General features: G+C 46.2%; 1 protein-coding gene across 1 annotated transcript in view; it reads right to left on the minus strand.

The window, feature by feature from the left end:
• LOC117517959 overlaps positions 1 to 22,979 on the minus strand; it is a 238,004-nt gene that overhangs the window by 104,988 nt on the left and 110,037 nt on the right. Inside the window, exon 10 of the mRNA XM_034179081.1 lies at positions 12,029 to 12,274. Coding sequence (XP_034034972.1) covers positions 12,029 to 12,274 — 246 coding nt within the window. The remainder of the gene's footprint in view (positions 1 to 12,028; positions 12,275 to 22,979) is intronic.

The following is a 22,979-nucleotide window of genomic DNA, read 5'->3' on the forward strand; positions in this document are numbered from 1 at the left end:
ATAAAATTTATTGTTGTCATAATAGCGCGCCACATGCATATTACTCACCACATTCATAAACCTCTTTGGTTCCATCCTCAACATCCGTCTCCCTATATAGCTCTCATTTCTCCTCCGCATATGTCTAAAACCAACCCATTCTTGCCTCTCTCACTTTGTTTCCTAACTGTTCTACCTGTGCTGTCTCTCTGAAACGCTCACTAGACCAATAGTGTGCGTGATGTTTGTGGATTCTGAGACAGCCCAGCGTCCCATGCAGGTAGCTGCAAATGTGACTAAAAATCTATCTACCAGTCTCACCAGATTCTCCAGATGCATTTCAGACCATCAACACCTGTATGGATGACATCAAGCACTGGCTCACACAGAATTTCCTGAGTCTAAATGAATCCAAAACGGAATTCTGTCTATTTGGCACCACAAGCCCACTTGCCGCTGTCTCAAACGGTCACTGACTTCCTCACCATAACACCGTAATCAGAAACTTGGGAGTTCACTGGACACTGGCCTAAATCTCCATAATCTCCATAAACAAATTGACTCTGTTGTTAAGACAAGCTTCTTTCAGCTCCACATTCTCACAAGAGTGAAACCCTTCCTCAGTTGTTGTGACCTGGAGAAAGCAATCCACGCATTCATCAGCTCACACTTGGACTACTGCAATGCTTTGTACATTGGACTCAGTCAAACATCTTTACAGAGATTACAACTGGTACAGAATGCTGCTGCCCGGCTCCTCACAAATTCTCGTAAACATCACCATATCACACCTGTTCTGCACTCTTTCCACTGGCTGCCAGTGCAATACAGGATCCAAAACAAACTTCTCCTGTTTGTTTTCTGCTCCATCCACAGCTTCGCACCTGTGTATCTATGTGAGATTCTGACTCTTCACCAGCCCAGCAGATTTCTACGATCTGCACAGCTCTACTTGTTGGAGCAGCCCAGGTCTCGAAGCAAACAGTGGGGTGATCGTGCTTTCGCAGTAGCAGGTCCTAAACTTTGGAACTCGCTGCCCCTTGACTCGCGTGCCATCTCGGATCTGCCCCTTTTAAAAACAAAACTCAAAACGTATTTGTTTAGATGTGCTTTTGATACTTAGTCTTTTTAGACTTGGGAATAAAATGAATCTGTGTTCCTCTTTTTAACTATATTTTAAATGCGATTTTTATATGTACAGCGCTTTGTTCAACTTAGGCTGTTGTAAGGCACTTAAATAAAATTTGATTGATTGATTGATTGATAAAAAAGAGAACAGTATTTCAACTTATTAAGATTGTGATCTTCCAAAAAAAGTAATTCTTAAAATAATGAAAATTTTTCAAAATTATTTGGTAGTCTTTTTCAGTAATGCAGTATAGTTACCTTTAGAAATAAGAAATTACTTATCCTTTAATATCTTCAATTCCGCACTTCCAGTATTTTACATATTGCTGTATACAGCAATATGAAAAATACACTATGTAGAATACATATTGTTGTATTTTCAGATAAATACATTTATCCGGAAATGGCTGGGGTTGCCACGTTGCCTGTCAGAGACTGGTGTTTTTGGGAGAAACATCCTCCAGCTGCCATTGAAATCTATCACCCTGGGCTATATGCAGGAGAAGACCAGGCTGGTGCTGGAGTTGAAGGAGTCAAATGACCAGGCAGTGAAAGCTGCCAAAATCTGGGTCCGTACCGACTGCAAGGGGGAGGCCCAGGCTGAAATTGCCAAGGCAATAAGCAGGCTGCAGCACAAACAAATCATCGGCCGAGTGCAAATGGGGAGAGCTGGCCTTGGATATGGAGAAGCCCCAAAGTTCTGGTCAAAGGCAACTAGGAAAGAGAGGAAGGAGCTGATTATGGCTGAGGTGACGAGTATGGAGAGTGAGCATCTCAAGATCAAGGCCGTTGCTCAGGGACGCCGGGGGAATGGACTACATGGAAGGGTGTGTTTGGCAAAACCATTAATGCGGCCGACCTTGGAAGATCCCACAGGCTAGGCTTAGCTTTCTGGTGAGAGCCACGTATGACTCCTTCCCCTGCCCACGGAATCTAGAACTTTGGCTGGGCAAAGAGGAATGCTGCCCTCGCTGTAGCACCAGGAGTGCAAGCCTCAACCACATCCTGTCGGGCTGCAAGACTGCACTCTCCAAAGGACGCTACAGATGGCGGCATGATCAGGTCCTAAGGAAGCTGGCGGAGGTCCTAGAGGGGCAGAGGCAGCTGGCAAGCAAAAGGCACACTTCACCAAGGGACCGGCACAATGACTTTGTTCATGAAGGGGAGACAGGTGCAAAGACCACTCTGCAAACACCTCGGAGACTTCCACAGTCATCGCTGCTTGCGACCCAGCACTGTAGAACAAGAGTCGACCTGGGCAGCAGGCTGCAGTTTCCTGCCGAGATCATCACCACAAGCCTGTGCCCAGACACTGTGCTGTGGTTTCCAGCAGCACTAAGACAGTGCTTCTCATAGAGCTAACTATCCCGTGGGAAGCAGGCGTGGAGCGGCATGGGAGCGGAAGAGGCTTAAATACTCTGACCTTGCAGAAGAGTGCAGGAGGACCACTAAATACCCTGTGGAGGTTGGCTGCCGTGGCTTTGTGGGAACATCAACCATCCACCTCCTGAGGGAGGTTGATGTGTGCGGAGCAGGTCTCTGAAAAGCAACAAAAAACCTGGCAGAGGAGGCGGAGAGATGTAGCTTCTGGCTCTGGCTGAAAAGGATGGATACATGCTGGGGCACAACCTAGCTCAAGGGCAGGCTGCAAGGGGCGACCGGGAGACGTCTCAGTCGCTGCGCCGCCACCAGGAGATGTTCCGGGTTAAAAGGGGCGAAACGTCAAGGATTGGTGGTACCCGGCTGATGACCCTGCAGCAGGCCAACCCGTAGGCACCGGAGAAGGTGTGTTAGGGAGTAAATACCATTGCAGGTGAACATCTACCTGTGATCATGTATGTATAGTGTATTATACCCAGTCCAGTCTCACGTTTTTTGTTTTTTTTTGTCCTCCCATCACAAAATGAGTCAAATTTTCGTGACAGGGTTTTTTTTAACTCACTATTACTAACCCTACTCCTACCCCCAACCCTAATCTTAACCATAACCTCATCCTACTCCTTCCCCCAACCCTAGCCATAACCACCCCGACCCCCCTGCTTCACTTTTAATTTCATGCAGCCATCACAGAATGAATTAGAATGAATTCGTGCTGCCGTGACGAAAATGAGACGCTTTTGTCACAATATCATGAACCAATAGATTAATGTATATTCGTGTTGCTGAATCACAACTTATTTTTTGTGCACCATTTTTCTCATTTTAATCAGAAAACAGTTTCCTACCATGAATTTGTCAATCTATTTGTCATACATTTATTCATAGAATTTTGCACAGATTGGCCGATCCGTGTGGCAAGTACAGTATAATCTAAACTTGTGCAGGGTCATAAGTGAGTGATAAGTTTGTAAGATCTATGAGATTTTCGATATAATAGATGGTTTTGTAATTTGCCAACTCTAATCAATACATTTTACTGTTTTGGAGGGAAACACAGCCATTTACAGCTGCGCAAGCATTTAGACTGATTCTTGATGCCCAGAGTGAGGATGAAAATAGCTCATGATTGTCACAAAGGATGACTGATGGGTTCAGTGATATTTGTGTTAAAGTTTTGCCATATTTGCTGGTCACCAATTCTATATTTGATGGTAATTAACCTACCATATTAGTTGCTAAAACAGCTTGGTCGCTTGAGGGTTAATCCTTCAACCATGTGGGATGAAGATGGATAGAAAGAAGCCCCAGGCCACACAAAGATTTTAAAAGTGCTAATTTTGAGTGAAATTTAAAATATCTAAAATGTAGGTCAGACCACTTAACACTGATCAAAACATTATCCATTTTTTTCTCAGGTTTTCTCATCTGCTCTAATAGAGAGAGAGATAGAATAAAAACACCTTTTGTTACACATTATCAACTTCATCCAGTGGGTTCTGGGTTAAATAATCCTCACATGCACATGCACACAGAAACAAGCTGAACTGAATGATGGTTTAAAAATAGATCAGACACCTTATTTCACCTTCTTTCTTTCAAAATGCCCAGAGAAAAGTTCTCTAAAAAGCCATCAGATAACCTTCAAACTCACAGCGCCCACACACTGAGACAGAGGGATTAGACTCAAATCTGGCTCAAAGGTTAATTGGAGGCGAGGGTTCAAAATGCCTCACAACTAAAGGTCATAAACACCAGAGTCACAAGTGCAAGTAAACATTTCTACTCTGACCTTCTCTTTCTCTCTCTCACACTCTTTCATACACACACACAAACATCAAAGAGTGGTAATCTCTTGCCTCATGTCTACCATGCTTGTTGCTCTGAGCAGCAGTGGTAAGAGAAATGTCAAACAGGTCAGATCTGGCAGCATATGCAGGTGCTGAGCATCACTGCATCCATCACACTATGGAACCACCCTGGGTCCTAGATGGCAACCACCCAGGCAGGAAACTGGTCTATTTCCACATCTCGAAAGTATCAATCTGTCTGCTACAGCTAGGTGATATGTAGGTGTCCCCTTGTCTTTATTCTTTATTACCAAAAGTGAACAGAAGATGCCATGAAGAATGAAGACATGAGGAAGAAGAATGAGAAGCTGAACAAAATTGTAATGTCCAAAAGATGAACAATGCAATGTTTAATTCATGACCAAGTTGAATTCCTGTTAGTTTGGGTGTTTGTGGCATTACGATCACAGCCTCACTTACAACTGCGCTTGTACACTGCAGTTTTTAATCACACAGTCCGTCTGAGTTCTTGTGGCAAAAGGGGGACTGAGACAATATTAGGCAGGCGGTCACAATGATGGCTGATCGGTGTATCTTGGTAAAGGTGAAATGCTCATTAACATGGATTTTAATAAACTGGGGAACAAACAATGAGTTTGCATGCATAGAAGACATCTTAGCTTTTTCCTACAATTCATGAAAAACAGGAATGAAAACAAAAGTGCTGCATTCATACTTTTGGTGAGTATAATTTCTGGGCAAAATCAAGAATGTGTAGCCATAATGTCTATGAGTACTCACATGTACAGGAATGAAAGAAAGGACATGTAGAATATTCAATCATATATTTATGATTTGTATGCAAGTAGTGAAAATACTGTAAACAGTCAACTACTCCACATGTCACTGTTTGAATTTATTATCACAATTTAATTCTGTCTGTCACAGAGCACTTTCACTGGATGCAAATATCATCTCTTCTCCTTATTATTAACTGACTGAAAGGTCAGTGTGTCTTCCTCAATCAGTGCAAAACCTATACCTGTTATTGTTGCACATGGAGGAAAAGCACACATGCACTTGGAGCACAATTACAACATTTCCCGCTGAATAAGGCCTGTATATTTGGCAGGATACAGAATCCATTGGAGAGAAAGAAAATAAACATGACAGAACATCATCCATTAGCAATTTAGCCTGAAAAACTGTTCCATTTTTGCCTGCTCCTTCCCACTTATAGTACAGTTCTGAGCTGGACACACATCAGAATCATGGTCACAGTAGCTGAAATGCTGCCTCTCTCCCATGTTTCCACAGAGATTGTTGTGATTTTGAATTCAAAGAAGAGAGAAAACGAGGGAAGAAAATGCATGAGAAGAAGAAAGGGGGAACAAGAGTGATGAAGAAGCCTAGGGTGCATGAGACTGAAGTGTGTACGTCAACTTAAGTGCTATACGAGGTCTGTCCGTAAAGTATCGTACCTTTTTATTTTTTCAAAAACTATATGGATTTCATTCATATGTTTTTTACGTCAGACATGCTTGAAACCTCGTGCGCATGCGTGAGTTTTTCCAGCCTGTCGGTGACGTCATTCGCTGTGAGCACGCCTTGTGGAAGGAGTGGTCCCGCCCCCTCGTCGGATTTTCATTGTCTGGAAATGGCGGAATGAAAAGGACTTTTTTTCCATCAGAAATTTTTCAGAAGCTGTTAGAGACTGGCACCTGGAAACCATTCGAAAAATTTTCTGGCTTTCAGTGAAAATTTTACGGGCTTCACAGAGAATAAGGACTTTAACTACAGGTTTAAGGACCCCTTTAAAGGACGGTCGGTGCGCCGCGCTGCGAGCTGCGACGATGCGGCACAAACCACTGGATCTTTCTAAGCTGATGGCTCTGTGGATACGAGACCGTCGTGTGCTCTTTCTCTGGTTATCACAAGACCTGGACATCAGCCATTTTCCGGCAGATTTCACTTTTAACAAGAGATTTTGTCATGGAAAGCGCGGAGGCTTCGCGCGTCACGACCGATTCGCTGATGAAGCGAGACAAAGGAACACCTCCGTTCGGCGTGTTAGAGGACAAGTGGACATGTCTATCTCGGCTTTCAGTGCTTACCAGTCGAGTGAGTATAAAAGAACTTGTGGAGAGCTGGACATGTCCAAACTTGTCTCTCTAACACTCCGAACGGAGGTGTTCCTTTGTCTCGCTTCATCAGCGAATGGTCGTGACACGCGAAGCCTCCGCGCGGCTTTCCATGACAAAATCTCTTGTTAAAAGTGAAATCTGCCGGAAAATGGCTGATGTCCAGGTCTTGTGATAACCAGAGAAAGAGCACACGACGGTCTCGTATCCACAGAGCCATCAGCTTAGAAATGATCCAGTGGTTTGTGCCGCATCGTCGCAGCTCGCAGCGCGGCGCACCGACCGTCCTTTAAAGGGGTCCTTAAACCTGTTAAAGTCCTTATTCTCTGTGAAGCCCGTAAAATTTTCACTGAAAGCCAGATAAATTTTCGAATGGTTTCCAGGTGCCAGTCTCTAACAGCTTCTGAAAAATTTCTGATGGAAAAAAAGTCCTTTTCATTCCGCCATTTCCAGACAATGAAAATCCGACGAGGGGGCGGGACCACTCCTTCCACAAGGCGTGCTCACAGGCGAATGACGTCACCGACAGGCGTGGAAAAACTCACGCATGCGCACGAGGGTTCAAGCATGTCTGACGTAAAAACATATGAATGAAATCCATATAGTTTTTGAAAAAATAAAAAGGTACGATACTTTACGGAGACCTCGTGTATGTGCTACAACAAACTCAAGCCACCTGACAATGGCACTGAAATCAACTGTAAGTACACTTCCTAATTCTGAACACAAATCCTGCAGGATTTTCACGTGTCAACACTAAAACACTTTTGCACTTAGTGTAAGAGGCTTGTTCAATTACTGATGAGTTTGGGGAATGAATTTAAAGAAACAACAACATACATTTAAGATTAATCACACAATTACTGTGCTTTTGAAGTAATTAAATATATGAGAATCATCAGTTATAATACAACCCCAATTCCAATGAAGTTGGGGCGTTGTGTAAAATGTAAATTAAAACAGAATACAATGATCTGCAAATCCTCTTCAACCTATATTCAACTGAATACACCACAAAGACAAGATATTTAATGTTCAAACTGATGAACTTTATTGTTTTTGGCAATATTTGCTCATTTTGAAATGGATACCTGCAACAAATTTCAAAAAGCTGGGGACAGTTGTATGTTTACCACTGTGCTACATCACCTTTCCTTCTAACAACACTCAATAAGCATTTGGGAACTGAGGACACTGATGATTGGGTATAAAAGGAGAATCCCCAAAAGGCTCGGCCGTTCACAAGCAAAGATGGGGCGAGGATCACCACTTTGTGAACAACTGCATGAAAAAATAGTCCAACAGTTTAAGAACAATGTTTCTCAATGTTCAATTGCAGGAATTTAGGGATTCCATCATCTACAGTCCATAATATAATCAGAAGATTCAGAGAATCTACAGAACTTTCTACATGTAAGCAGCAAGGCCGTAAACCAACATTGAATGTCCGTAACCTTCGATCCCTCAGGCAGCACTGCATTAAAAACTGACATCATTGTATAAAGGATCTTACCACGTGGGCTCAGGAACACTTCAGAAAAACACTGTCAGTTAACACAGTTCATTGCTACAAGTGCAAGTTAAACTCTACCATGCAAAATGAAAGCCAAACATCAACAACATCCAGAAACGCCGCTGCCTTCTCTGGGCCCGAGCTCATTTGAAATGGACAGATGCAAAGTGGAAAAGTGTGCTGTGGTCTGATGAGTTCACATTTCAAATTGTTTTTGGAAATCATGGACATCGTGTCCTCTGGACAAAAGAGGAAAAAGACCATTCAGATTGTTACCAGCGCAAAATTCAAAAGCCAGCATCTGTGATGGTATGGGGGTGTGTTAGTGCCTATGACATGGACAACTTACACACCTGTGATGGCAACATCGATGCTGAAAGGTACATCCAGGTTTTGGAGCAACGCATGCTGCCATCCAAGCAACGTCTTTTTCAGGGACGTCCCTGCTTATTTCAGCAAGACAATGCCAAGCCACATTCTGCACGTGTTACAACAGTGTGGCTTTGTAATAAAAGAATGCAGGTACTAGTCTGGCCTTCAGTCCAGACCTGTTGCCCATTGAAAATGTGTGGCGCATTATGAAGCGCAAAATATGACAACTGAGACCCCGGACTGTTGAACAACTGAAGTCGTACATCAAGCAAGAATGGGAAAGAATTCCACTTACAAAGCTTCAACAATTAGTGTCCTCAGTTCCCAAACGCTTACTGAGTGTTGTTAGAAGGAAAGGTGATGTAACACAGTGGCAAACATACAACTGTCCCAGCTTTTTTGAAATGTGTGGCAGGCATCTATTTCAAAATGAGCAAATATCTGCACAAAACAATTGATCAGTTTGAACATTAAATATCTTGTCTTTGTGGTGTATTCAATTGAATATAAATCATTACCTCCGCCAAGGAGGTTATGTTTTCACGTTTGTTTGTTTGTCTGTTTGTCAGCAGGATAACTCAAAACGTTTTGAACGGATTCTGATTTGTGGAGTGGTTGGAAATGACAAGAGGAACAAATGATTAAATTTTAGTGGTGATCACGATCAGGATCCCGATGCTAACGCATTAGCATGTCTATGGCATTTTCAATGTTAAAAGTTAGCATTAAGCAGTTGCAGCTGTCATCACGTTTGGGTGCATTTGTTTTCAAATTGTAATATTTCTTGAATTTATTTTTGTTTATATACACTCAACAATTGGTGCACTAATCATGGTGTCTAATCAGCATCTTGATATGGCACACCTGTGAGGTGGGATGGATTATCTCAGCAAAGGAGAGTGCTCACTATCACAGATTTAGACTGGTTGTGAACAATATTGAGGGAAATGGTGATATTGTGTATGTGGAAAAAATTTTAGATCTTTGAGTTCATCTCATACAAAATGGGAGCAAAACCAAAAGTGTTGCGTTTCTATTTTTGTTGAGTGTATAAGGGTGTATGTGTTGCCTGATATTAATTTTAAATATTTTACTACTTTTCATGCTACTTTTGTTATCAGTTCTGAAATTGTTTACCCCGAGCTCTTTGAGTTCATCTCATACAAAATGGGAGCAAAACCAAAAGTGTTGCGTTTATATTTTTGTTGAGTGTATTAATAATCTAATGATAATTATACTCGTATACAATTTTAGAGAAAAAGACAAAAAGAAATAGATCACTGTGCCAAGGAGGGAATCTCTTTAGGGTCAGTGACCCTATGGCCTTGTTTAGAGAAGTGTTTCATAAATGTTAAAAAATTCATATATTTGCAGTTTAGTTGAATAATAATTGAATTTTGTCTCTTATTGTTTTTGTCTATAAGCACATGCAATATCAATATCAGTGCTCAGATGACAGTAGCTTCTGGGAAAGGTGCAAGTTGCAGTAAACTGTGATGCCAAGCGCTAAGGATACATGCTATCCAGTCACAGCAGATGAAACTTTTTTTACTACTGAGCAAACATCACTGTTAGACTTTTTTAGGTTCAATGATTCCACAGCGTGTAGATGTTATGGTGTCAGTGACCCCATGGCCTTGGTGGAGGTTTGCACTCTCTGAGTGCTTCTAGTTGTATTCTGTTTTTATTTACATTTTACACAACGTTCCAACTTCATTGGAATTGGGGTTGTAAACGGTGCAGCTTTATGGAGATCAAGCTGCTTTTTCCAGCCTTCTTTCGCCCCAGTGACGATGCCATCCTTCCTTAACATCTGGAAGCCAGAGCAGCTTTGCAACATTGTTATTTTTCATTGGCAAGTTAGTATTTAGACTGAACAATTTTAGTGAAGAATAATGTCACAATTTTGTGATTGTAACCCTGACCAATGATTTTACAAGAATGAACTCTTTTTTCAGCCAAACTGTAAAATATGCACAGTCTAAACCTCCAAATGTCACATTTAACTTAACAATAGTCCTTCAGTATGCTGGATGTATTTCATTACTAGAAGAGAAAACTGTTCTGGCAAAAGTTTGCAGTTGTTTTTTACAGGTCAAATCTGGGAGCAAGCACTGGTGCTGTCCTTTGTCACATCCATGACACTACAGAACGACCTTGGGTCCTGGATGGCAGACAGTGGTCCATTTCCACATCTCTAAAGTAATCATCTATCTGCTGCAGCCAGGTGAAATGTGGCTGTCCCTTTGTCCTTCTCCACTTACTGGGGTCCCCAACACTTGGGCACCTGCGTGCTGGATCATGCACAGGAAAATGGGCCACATGGCCAAAATGTCGAAACTGACACTCCCTCACAGTGCAAGTGATACGTCGTCATCTTAGTCTCTCTGAGTAACCGCTTGTTTGACACAGTCATTTCAGCGGTACCCAAGGATCCTTCAAAGAGTCCTAGTACCCAGACTTTCTTTGAGGGAGGTGATGATCTTGTTGGGGCTTTGGGAAGCGTTTAAGAAGCGTTGGGGCTTCAGACCAGACCAGCCTGACCGGAAAATCACTAAGTGCCCTTGGGCAAGGTCCTTAATCCCCAAGCTGCTCCCGGTGTGTAGTGAGCGCCTTGCATGGCAGCATCTTGACATCTGTGTGTGAGTGTGTCTGTGTGAATGGGTGAATGCGAAGCATCACTGTAAAGTGTTTTGAGCGTCTGATATAGATGGAAAAGTGTTATATAAATGCAGACCATTTACCATTTCTTTCCTACACTTGGAAAAAAGTTACACTGAAGATTTAATTTAGCATTTTGAAGAATAGTTCTGTCTCAAAATATGAAAAAAAAAAACAAACATAAATGGATTCTGACTTCTCCTTTGTAATTATATGATATTTGGTGATACTGCCTAATGCAACCATCACTTCATGGGTATCCTATCTTGCATTCCACCACAGCATGACATTAATACCCTCTAACATCTCTAAATTAACTGTTATGGCGAATATTCATGAAGGAGAACTGACGTTCAGTCATGTTGTGGGTATTTATGAAACCTCACCATCGTTGAGGTGAAGGTTTGGAATTTTAACTAACTCCTTCAAAATTTGATGCCTATGTCATTTCTATTTTAAGACAATTATGGTTATGGTTGGTTCCTTGTGTTATATCCTTGCATCTTTCACAAAATCTGTTTTTATTGGTAAGTTTTAGTTAAAGACACCAGTTTTTACAGTTTACAGATAGTTGTGTATGAAAACCCCCAATATGGAAGGAATTTTAACCAGGGTTGAGCTCAGAAAGAGGGAGTAAACTGCATCATAATAAATGAGGGAGACGGCTGCTTATGCAAACTATATTCACAAGGGAAACACGAGAATGTAATAAAAACAGCATTGTGGTGATAATGATGCACTCGTGATGCAGTGATAAATTAGCTGGGTGTGAAAGAACATTTGTAAGCAAATTTTGTGTGTAATGTTATTAACATTTTGTATGTTTTGTAGTTTTTGTATTGTGTGTCATGACACTGTTACACTGCCTTGTTTTTATATTGTTGGACTGACATAATTAGCTGTATTTCTAGATCCTCCTGTTTTTGATGAGATCAAATGGCGAATGAGAAGGTCATACAGGTGAGATTTTAGCTTGTAAAAAAACACTTGAGACTTCACTGGTTGACCTGCCAGAATAAAAGATCTAAACATACAGTAGGAATTAAAATTCCAATGCGTGGACTCACGGTGAGCTGTCCTGGAGTATTCCGTCTGTGGACCATCAGCAGACTGAGTTGAGGAAGCTGAGGACACACTGGAGCTCCGTACAAAGCCAAAGGCTGCTAGACGGGCAGGTGGGAGGCGATTGGTGCTGAAGCCTGGGGGGCGTAGGCCCGACTGACTTCCTTTAGGAAGCAGAGGCCTGGAAGCAGGTGCTTGGGGCTGGGATGTCACTGGAGCAGCAGCAGGATGGGTGAAAACCTGGTCTTCTGCTGAAAAAATAGAGAATGGAGACTAAGAAGACCTCTTTATTATGCAGTAGGTCAGTGAGAAGAACAAGAAGTAATAATAGTATACAGGAGGTGTATTTAACAGAACAGAATACAGTATAGGCAGAAGAAATACAAACCATAAAAGCAAGCACCTCCAATCAAAATAAATCAACACAAGTTTCATTGAATCCTTGTGTTGTATGAGCGTCAAAAATTACTCACCACAATGGTTAATCTCAGAGAATATCCACTAAATGATCTTTTTCAACTTGAAGTGAATGACTTTTCCTAAAATGAGTCAATCTCAATAGCATTCAGTTCTGGTTACTTCCCACTCACTGACTGAAATAGTCTGACTTCATGCCCAAGAAGACAACCATCAACCGCACCCCTCAGTGTTCAGTGATCTTCTTTGTTGAGTCCTTGCATGGACTTAGTCATGAGTAAGGCTGTGGAGTCCAGCAATTTGGATGCCTTTCTCAGTAAGAGAAGATTCACTGACATTGACTCTGTGGAAGATGCTGTTATCTTTGTGGAATCAATGGATGCCTTAATTGTGGCATTTAAGAAACTGACTGTGTAGATGGAGTGTTTGGAATTGCAGTTGTCCTGAAAGACTTTAAATGACAGCCTGGAGTTAGCCATCAGAATGTATCTCCTTCTGGTGAAAGAATCAAACTTATAAAGAAAGAGGAGAAGTGTGGCTACATCCAGAGATGTGTGTGGTATCTGTTCTGGAAACCCTCCTGTCCTGTGCACCAGCAACATTTCCTGTATGTTCATTTTGTGAATTGTTTTGTAATTTATGTCTGTAGCATGGCCCAAGCACAGGGTTACCCCTTTGAGTCTGGTCTGCTTGAGGTTTCTTCCTCAGAGGGAGTTTTTCCTTACCACTGTTGCTGTGGGGGTTGGTAAGGTTAGACCTTACTTGTGTGAAGTGCCTTGAGGCAACTTTGTTGTGATTGGCACTATATAAATGGAAATAAATTGACATTAAAATTGAAATTACAAAGATTAAATTGCCTCTAATATAACATTCATGCCACTGGGAGCTCAGCCATTGAGGCTGAGAGATGCCTTCTTACTGTCTTCCTCTATCAGTGTGAGACCTGGATGCTAACCTTGGATCTAACACAATGCTTTAATGTTTTTGGTGTACAGGTCATTATGGAAGATCCTTGGGTACCACTGGAGGACGTCTGTTATTTATGGACACTCAAGTTATGAGTACTGCTTCCATTATGAGATAACTTCAGCTGGAACATGGCCGCGTGGTACGTTTCTCTGTGCATAACATGACGTCTCACACACACACACACACACACACACACACACACACACACACAACACACACACACACACACACACACACACAACACACACAGAAAGAAACTACATTTACTACTGAATGAACACAGACAAAACTAAACATTCTTATGTGCAGCATCTTCCCTCTATGACATCACACATGACTCAAGTTCACAAAGTAAAAACACTTTCAGACAAAAATAAAAATAAACATGAATTCAGAACAATGTTTGTGAATAGGGAATGAAGAGGTTACAAAAATGCTGCAGATGGGCATTCAAATCCAGCTGTACAATTTGGTATGTGTGTTAAAATCATAATGATTTTAAAGCCTCCATTAACATTGCATGTGTTCAAAATCTATTATTATGTCACTTGAATTATTCATTCCGAGAGTACTCTGGTAGCTGTGGGCAGATATTTTGTAGGGGAAGGTTTTTGCATGAGGAACAAATTATTTTATGATGATTCAAATCTATGTTCAGATTTGAGAATATTTTCTTGATGGCCATTTTCCACACATAAGACTCTTGTGATTTACCTGTGAATAACGTTATACACCAGGTAAATTGTCACCAAGGTTCAACCATTTTACAAGATCAGTTGGATTTGGATTGTGGTAGCTCACCTAATTTACACTTCCATGTATTCATTTCATTAGCATTTTTAGTATCTCTGGCCATATTTTAATAATATGTTATAGACTATGTTGTGTGGGCCGCTGAAGAGGAGGTACTGCTGGCCCACCACCACCAGAGGGCGCCCTGCCTGGAGTGCGGGCTCCAGGCACCAGAGGGCGCCGCCGCCTTACGAGAGCAGTCAGGGTGACAGCTGTCACCCATTACTGGACACAGCTGACTCCACTCAACACGGGGGTATATCATCAGGACGGCGTCTCCACCTCAGTGCCGAGATATCGCCTTAAGACTGAGGTAACGTTCTCTGCATTCATATTCTGAATAACCAGCTAAGACTTGTAAACCTTTTCAGGACTGCTGACTACTAATAGCTAAATTGCTTGGATAAGTACTCACCTTCCTGCTATATATTGTCAAGAGGTGGAGGCGGCTTCTCCCCTCTCCGTTACTGGGTGCTGTCGCATCCACATCTGTGTGTTGCTTGCTCTCTCCCGCCAGCAGTACCGGATCCGACGAGCGGAGGCAGTGGCCACCTGGGAATTCGGGACTTGGCGGTTCCAGTATTTCCAGGGTTCGGTGGCAGAGGAGATCTGGGTGGTTCCGGTTCGACTGAGACGGACGTCTCCTACCTTCGAGCCTGCCCACACGACACCAGCGGATTCGACCCCAAATTGTTATTGTTGTATTCGTTGTGCTCGTTTCACAACAGTAAAACTTGTTGTTCACCTTCCTCCATTGTCTGTTCATTACGCCCCCTGTTGTGGGTCCGTGTACCTACACTTTCACAACAGGATATCTCGGCCAGCGTCATGGACCCCGAGGGGCGTCAACCGGCTGTTGAACGGCCAATGGAAGACCAAGGCGCGTCGGCGGCTTCGGGAGGGGTAATCGGTGAGTTGCAGCGGATCCTCACCGCTTTCACCTCTCGGATCGATTTAATGACCGAGCAGCACGTTCTCCTAAACCGCAGGGTGGAGGCTCTCGCCGCACAAGTGGAGGCGCGCCCTCCGGGTGCCGCTGCGGCTCTCCCTCCCGAGGACCCTGCGCGTGAAAGTGACGTTCCACTGGTCGTTCAACGGTCCCTTCCTCCGTCCCCAGAAGCATACATAAGCCCTCCAGAACCGTACGGAGGCTGTGTGGAGACGTGCGCGGATTTTCTGATGCAGTGTTCGCTCGTCTTCGCACAGCGTCCCGTGATGTACGCGACTGATGCTAGCAAAGTAGCTTATGTAATAAATCTGCTTCGCGGGGAGGCACGCGCTTGGGCTACAGCGCTCTGGGAGCAGCATTCACGGCTCCTTCATACATACGATGGGTTTGTACGGGAGCTCAGAACGGTGTTCGACCATCCCAACAGAGGAGAGTCCGCTTCAACCGCACTACTGTCAATGAGACATGGGCGTCGGAGGCGCAGCTGCCTATGCAGTCACCTCCGCATCGCGGCGGCGAGATCCGGCTGGAATAGCACGCCCTCCGCGCCGCCTTTGTAAACGGACTGTCACTGGTCCTAAAAGAGCACCATTGGGGTGGCGAAGGACGAACCGCGGGACTTAGATGGGCTAATCGATTTGGTCATACGACTCGACAACCGGTTAGAAGAACGCCGTCGGGAACGAGGCGAAGGGCGTGGCCAGGCACGCGTCGCCCTCTCCCTTCCGTGGCCGATCGAGCTCCGCCCTCACCCCACGCTCCTCTTTTCCTGCGCTCCGTGCGCATATGGCTCCCCCTGCTGACGAAGCTATGGACACGAGCAGGGCAACATTTAGGGCACCTGGAGCACAAAGGAGGCGGGCCCACGGAGCTTGTTTTGTTTGTGGCTCGAGTGAGATCTCGCAAACGACTGCACGAGCGGTTAAACTCCAACGCCCCGCCCCTAGAGACTGGGCCAGGGGTGGGCCAAAACATTCACGTGGGACACACCCACATTGCCACACGACTCCCAGTCACGATCCTGTTGATGGGATTCAACCCTGAAGGCCCCAGCACCTGGTGGACACGGGCTCTTAGGGGTAATCTGCTGGACAGCAGAAAATGGGCGAGGGAGAGAGGGCCTCCCTCTGTGGTGGCTCTTACCTCGCGCTGTGCAGGTTCTGGGGTGGGGCAGCTAGATGGGCTCCCTACATCCCACCAATCACGCATAAGACACCTCCAGTAACTCTGGTGGTGTCAGGTAACCACCGGAGGTGATCGGTTCTTTGTGACTCAGGCCACCGCCTGTGGGTTTTGGGTGTTTCCCTGGATGCTAAAACACAATCCCCGGATTGATTGGCCGTCCGGGGTAGTGGTTTCAGTGGAGCGAACCCTGCCATCGGGAGTGTCTAGGTTCCGCGGTTCCTCCGGCTCCCAAGCTAAGGAGGAGGTCCCGAGTCCCGCCCAATCTGAAGGCGGTGCCGGCGGAGTACCATGACCTCGCTGACGTGTTCAGCAAGGATCTGGCTCTCACGCTTCCTCCCCACCGCCCGTATGATTGTGCCATTGATTTGGTTCAGGCAGTGAGTTCCCGTCCAGTAGGCTGTACAACCTCTCACGGCCGGAACGTGAGATCAATGGAGACCTACATCCGGGACTCATTAGCTGCCGGGTTGATCCGGAATTCCACCTCTCCGATGGGTGCTGGTTTTCTTTTTTGTGGGTAAAAAAGATGGCGGGCTTCGTCCATGCATGATTATAGGGGGTTGAACGAAATCACGGTTCGCAATCGATACCCGTTTGCCCCTTGTTGGATTCGGTGTTCACCCCCTTGCATGGAGCCAAGATCTTCCCCAAGCTTGATCTTAGGAATGCGTATCATTTGGTTCGGATCCGGAAGGGAGACGAATGGAAGACGGCATTTAACACCCGTTGGGCCATTTTGAGTACCTGGTCATGCCGTTCGGTCTCACTAATGCTCCCGCGACTTTCCAAGCGTTGGTAAACGATGTCTTGCGGGACTTCCTGCACCGGTTCGTCTTCGTGTATCTGGACGATATACTCATCTTTTCCCCGGATCCTGAGACTCATGTCCGGCATGTCCGTCAGGTTCTGCAGCGGGTTGTTGGAGAACCGCCTGTTTGTGAAGGGCGAGAAGTGTGAATTCCACCGCACTTCTTTGTCCTTCCTGGGTTTATCATCTCCTCCAACTCCGTCGCCCCAGATCCGGCCAAGGTTGCGGCGGTGAGAGATTGGCCCCAACCCACAAGCCGTAGGAAGCTGCAACAGTTCCTCGGCTTTGCTATTTCTACAGGAGGTTCATTAAGGGCTACAGTCAGGTAGTTAGCCCCCTGACAGCCACTGACCTCACCAAAAGGTCCCCTTCACCTGGTCGGATCGGTGCGAAGCCGCGTTCAAGGAGTTGAAACGGCGCTTTTTCGTCTGCACCAGTTCTGGTGCAGGCCCGATCCCAGCCGCCAGTTAGTGGTTGAAGTGGATGCCTCGGACTCAGGGATAGGAGCGGTGCTCTCCAGAGCGGGAAGACCGATAAGGTTCTCACCCGTGTGCCTATTTTTTCCCGCAGGTTGACCCCGCTGAACGGAACTATGACGTCGGCCAATCGGGAACTCCTAGCTGTGAAAGAGGCCCTCGAAGAGTGGAGACATCTGTTGGAGGGAACAGCCGTGCCATTCACGGTTTTCACTGACCATCGGAACCTGGAGTACATCAGGACCGCCAAGCGGCTGAACCCCAGGCAAGCCCGCTGGTCACTGTTCTTTGGCCGTTTTGACTTCCGGATTACCTACCGTCCCGGGACCAGAATCAACGATCGGATGCATTGTCCCGGGTGCACGAAGACGAAGTCAAAACGGAACCGTCGGATCCCCCGGATCCCATCATCCCGGAGTCCGCTATCGTGGCCGCCCTCACCTGGGACGTGAGAAGACCGTCCGGGAGGCCCTGACCCGTGACCCGGACCCCGGAAACGGACCAAAAAACAGACTGTTACGTCCCACCAGAAGCTAGGGCTGCAGTCCTGGACTTCTGTCACGGTTCCAAACTCTCCTGTCACCCTGGGGTGCGAAGAACCGTGACAGTCGTCCGGCAACGCTTCTGGTGGGCATCCCTGGAGGCCGACGTCCGGGACTACGTCCAGGCCTGTACCACCTGTGCCAGGGGCAAGGCCGCCATAGAAAGACCTCAGGGCAGCTACAGCCACTGCCCGTGCCTCATCGCCCCTGGTCCCACATCGGCCTGGACTTTGTCACGGGTCTCCCGCCGTCCCAGGGAAACACCGTCGTCTTCACGATAGTGGAACCGTTTCTCCAAGGCGGCCCACTTCGTGGCCCTCCCGAAGCTCCCAACGGCCCAGGAGACAGCGGACCTCCTGGTCCACCACGTCGTCCGTCTGCATGGAATACCATCAGACATCGTCTCCGATCGTGGTCCCCAGTTCACCTCGCACGCTGGAGGAGCTTCTGCCGGGAACTGGGGGGCCACGGTCAGCCTTTCATCCGGGTTATCACCCCCAGACCAACAGGCAAGCAGAGCGGGCCAACAAGAATTGGAGCAGACTCTACGCTGTGTGACAGCCGCGCACCCGACGGCCTGGAGTACCCACCTGGCCTGGATCGAGTACGCCCACAACAGCCAAGTGTCATCAGCCACCGGCCTCCATCCCGTTTGAGGTGTGCTTGGGGTATCAGCCCCCCTTGTTTCCGGTGGTCGAGGGAGAGGCGGTGTGCCCTCGGTCCAGGCCCACCTACGGAAGTGCCGTCGGGTGTGGCGTGCCGCCCGCTCTGCTTTGTTGAGGATGCCCAGGACGAGGGCGAAGAACCATGCAGACCGGCGGCGGGCCCCGGCCCCAAGTATCGTCCTGGGCAGGAAGTGTGGTTGTCCACCAAGGACATTCCCTTCAAGTGGACTCCCCCAAACTCCAAGAACGATACATTGGTCCCTTCACAACTCCTCAAGGTCATCAATCCCGCCGCAGTGAGGCTCCAGCTTCCGGCCACTCGCTGCGGATTCATCCAGTTTTTCATGTCTCCCGGATAAAACCCATTCCACCCTCACCCCTCTGCACCCCGGGTCCGGCACCACCTCCGGCCCGGATCATCGACGGGGAACCGGCTTGGACCGTGCGCCGGGTCCTCGACGTCCGTCGGATGGGCCGGGGTGTTCAGTGCCTGGGGGACTGGGAGGGGTACGGCCCCGAAGAACGCTCCTGGGTGAAGAAGGGCTTCATCCTGGACCCGGCCCTCCTGGCCGACTTGTACCGTCGCCATCCGGACAAGCCAGGTCGTGCGCCAGGAGGCGCCCGTTGAGGGGGGGGTCCTGTTGTGTGGGCCGCTGAAGAGGAGGTTACTTGCTGGCCCACCACCACCAGAGGGCGCCCTGCCTGGAGTGCGGGCTCCAGGCACCAGAGGGCGCCGCCGCCTTACGGAGCAGTCAGGGTGACAGCTGTCACCCATTACTGGACACAGCTGACTCCACTCAACACGGGGGTATATCATCAGGACGGCGTCTCCACCTCAGTGCCGAGATATCGCCTTAAGACTGAGGTAACAGTTCTCTGCATTCATATTCTGAATAACCAGCTAAGACTTGTAAACCTTTTCAGGACTGCTGACTACTAATAGCTAAATTGCTTGGATAAGTACTCACCTTCCTGCTATATATTGTCAAGAGGTGGAGGCGGCTTCTCCCCTCTCCGTTACTGGGTGCTGTCGCATCCACATCTGTGTGTTGTTGCTCTCTCCCCGCCAGCAGTACCGGATCCGACGAGCGGAGGCAGTGGCCACCTGGGAATTCGGGACTTGGCGGTTCCAGTATTTCCAGGGTTCGGTGGCAGAGGAGATCTGGGTGGTTCCGGTTCGACTGAGACGGACGTCTCCTACCTTCGATCCTGCCCACACGACACCAGCGGATTCGACCCCAAATTGTTAATTGTTGTATTCGTTGTGCTCGTTTCACAACAGTAAAACTTGTTGTTCACCTTCCTCCATTGTCCGTTCATTACGCCCCCTGTTGTGGGTCCGTGTACCTACACTTTCACAACAGACTATAACAGCACACGCTCATTTTGGGTGTGTCTACCTCATTTTTGCTATTTGCACAGTACACGGTCTGAGTACAAAGAAGAACCAGGTGCATTCCACACACTGCTATTTGGAAAGCATACTCAAATGGGTGGCTTTCTGGCGAGTTAAAAAAAATCTGCAGTGATGCTTCAGAGTTCATTAGCAGACGGTAGTCACCAGTGCACCCTGAGGTGAAGCAGTATGGTGAAATAGTGTTTTTCCATGAGCGCACTTTTATTTCATTTAATTGCTGCTTTCATTTCTGTTTGATTGTGTAAGGTGCTTATGTAAGGTGCATCTGAATAATGCATTGTGCAAATACCACAAATACTCTCTACTGGACTTTAGACTACATTTTTACTGGTCTACTGCATGAACACTTTGTTCTTACTCACGGCAGCAATCCATCTGCACTGCACCTGACCACACATCATTTTTTAGACCAGCATGTCCATGGAAAATGAGCAGAAGTGGAACTAGCAATTTAAAAAATGTGAAATCACAAGGGCAGCAGGCGTACCATAACACTTGCATTTCCCTGTGCCCTGCTTTGTGCCAGGTGGAAGATGGAGTTCCTTATCTTTGTTGTGATACACCAAACTATATTACAGCTTTTACACAAGCTAGGATAGAAACCCTGGCAGAAGATTCATATAATTCTTCACTATTTTGATATTTTGGTTTCTATTTCCCAGTATACGTCTTATTCTGCCAGTCACTCACTCTCACTCATCTTCAACTGCTTATCCAGGATCAGGTCGCCAGGGCAACAGCTCCAGCAGGGAACCCCAAACTTTCCTATTAACCACATTAACCACCTGACTGGGGGATCCTGAGGCGTTCCCAGGCCAGTGTGGAGATATAATCTCTCCACCTAGTCCTGAGTCTTCCCCGGGGTCTCTTCCCAGATGGACATGCCTGGATGCGCTGGTCGTTTTGACCGTTGGGCTTTTTCTGTAATTATTGTATGGCTTTTGCCTTACAATATAAAGCGCCTTGGGGCAACTGTTGCTGTGATTTGGTGCTATATAAATAAAATTGATTTGATTTGATTTGATTTGGAACACCACTCTCGGGAGGTGCCCATGGGGCATCCTAACCAGATGCCCCGAACCACCTCAACTGCTCCCTTCAACGCGGAAGGAGCAGAGCTTGACTCCGAGCTCCCCACAGATGACCGAACTTCTCACCCTATCTCTAAGGGAGACACCAGCCCACCCTCCTGAGGAAGCCCATTTGGCCACTTGTACCCGCAATCGAGTTCTTTCAGTCATGACTCAACCCTCACGACCATAGATTGAGAGTAGGAACGAAGACTGACCAGTACATCGAGTGCTTCATCTTTTGGCTCAACTCACTTTTCATCAACAACAGTACGGCAGAGCGAATGCAATATCGCCCCTGCTTGCACCAATTCTCCGGCCAATCTCATGCTCCAGTTTCCCCCTCACTCGTGAACAAGACCCCGAGGTATTTGAACTCCTCACTTGGGGAAAGATCTCATTCTCTACCCAGAGTAGGGGAATCCATCGGTTTTCCTGCCTGAGAACCATGGCCTCGAGATTTTAGAGGTGCTGACCCTCATCTCTAGAGCCTCACGCGGCCCTCAGCTCTGAAACCACTTATTCTGCAATTAACAAAATATAAATAACATCAGCTTACTGATATGTATCGAAACTTCACTAAATGATCAATTGTTTCACATTGACTTGTTGAGCAGACATATTTTTATTTATTATTTTAATGGAAGAGGCGTGTATTCTTTTGTTTGCGCTTTTATGCATGTGACTACTACATGTGCCTCGACGCCTACAAAATTATTAAGCTCGTCCCACGTACCACATACAGAATGTTCAACATAATCACATTTATTTCCCCCATGACGTCATTAATAAGCAAGCGCACACAATAACCTGCTTCTGGATGAGTCTGTTCCTGCTTGCAGACTGGGCTACCAGTGACTGTTTCTCTTTTGCCAACACAACCACAATATGGGGACAGTATATGTAAACACACATGGTGTTTGTGGATGGGCTTGTGTCAAGCACTGATATATAAATATTATATAAACATTATTAATGAAGTCATCCAATCTGCCGAAAAGTTGCAGTTATTGAACTAAACTGACAGGAACAGGATATCAAAGCTGGATTAGGCGAGAAACAAAAAATAAAGAAAATATGCTGAGAGGAAATGAAAGATAAAAGCTGGAATTAACAAAAGAAAGAGAGGATAAACAGTAATCACAGCAGCATAGTTTGGAACCGCAGTCAGCAAGGGGAGAACTCATCGTCTCTGTAATCTTATTGCTTCCAACAGCAAAAGATGAAATGTGCAGGCATGAACAACCATGCGCACACACAACACACACACACACACACCACACACACACACACACACACACACACCACACACACACACACACACACACACACCACACACACACACACACACACAACACACACACACACATGCACTTCCACCCAGGCAGTGAACAATCCCTAACAGGCCTAGGATAGAACCCCCATCTCAGCTACACCAGCCTTCAGCACGAAGTCCAGATCCTGTGCAGAAGCAGAGCTTTATCTCCTGCTGGCTGCAGAGATCAAGCCTGCATTTGGTTCCATAAAAGCACATTGTCTCCTCTCAATGTTTCCTGTCATTCAGCCCACTCATGATGAATGAGTGCTGTGCAACAATGAGTTGCAAGCAGAGCTGGCAACTAATAAAAGAAGTGATGTCATAATAAGTTTGGAGCGGCCTTGTACT

Source organism: Thalassophryne amazonica, chromosome 9, assembly GCF_902500255.1.
Source record: "Thalassophryne amazonica chromosome 9, fThaAma1.1, whole genome shotgun sequence".
Classification (NCBI taxonomy): domain Eukaryota; kingdom Metazoa; phylum Chordata; class Actinopteri; order Batrachoidiformes; family Batrachoididae; genus Thalassophryne; species Thalassophryne amazonica.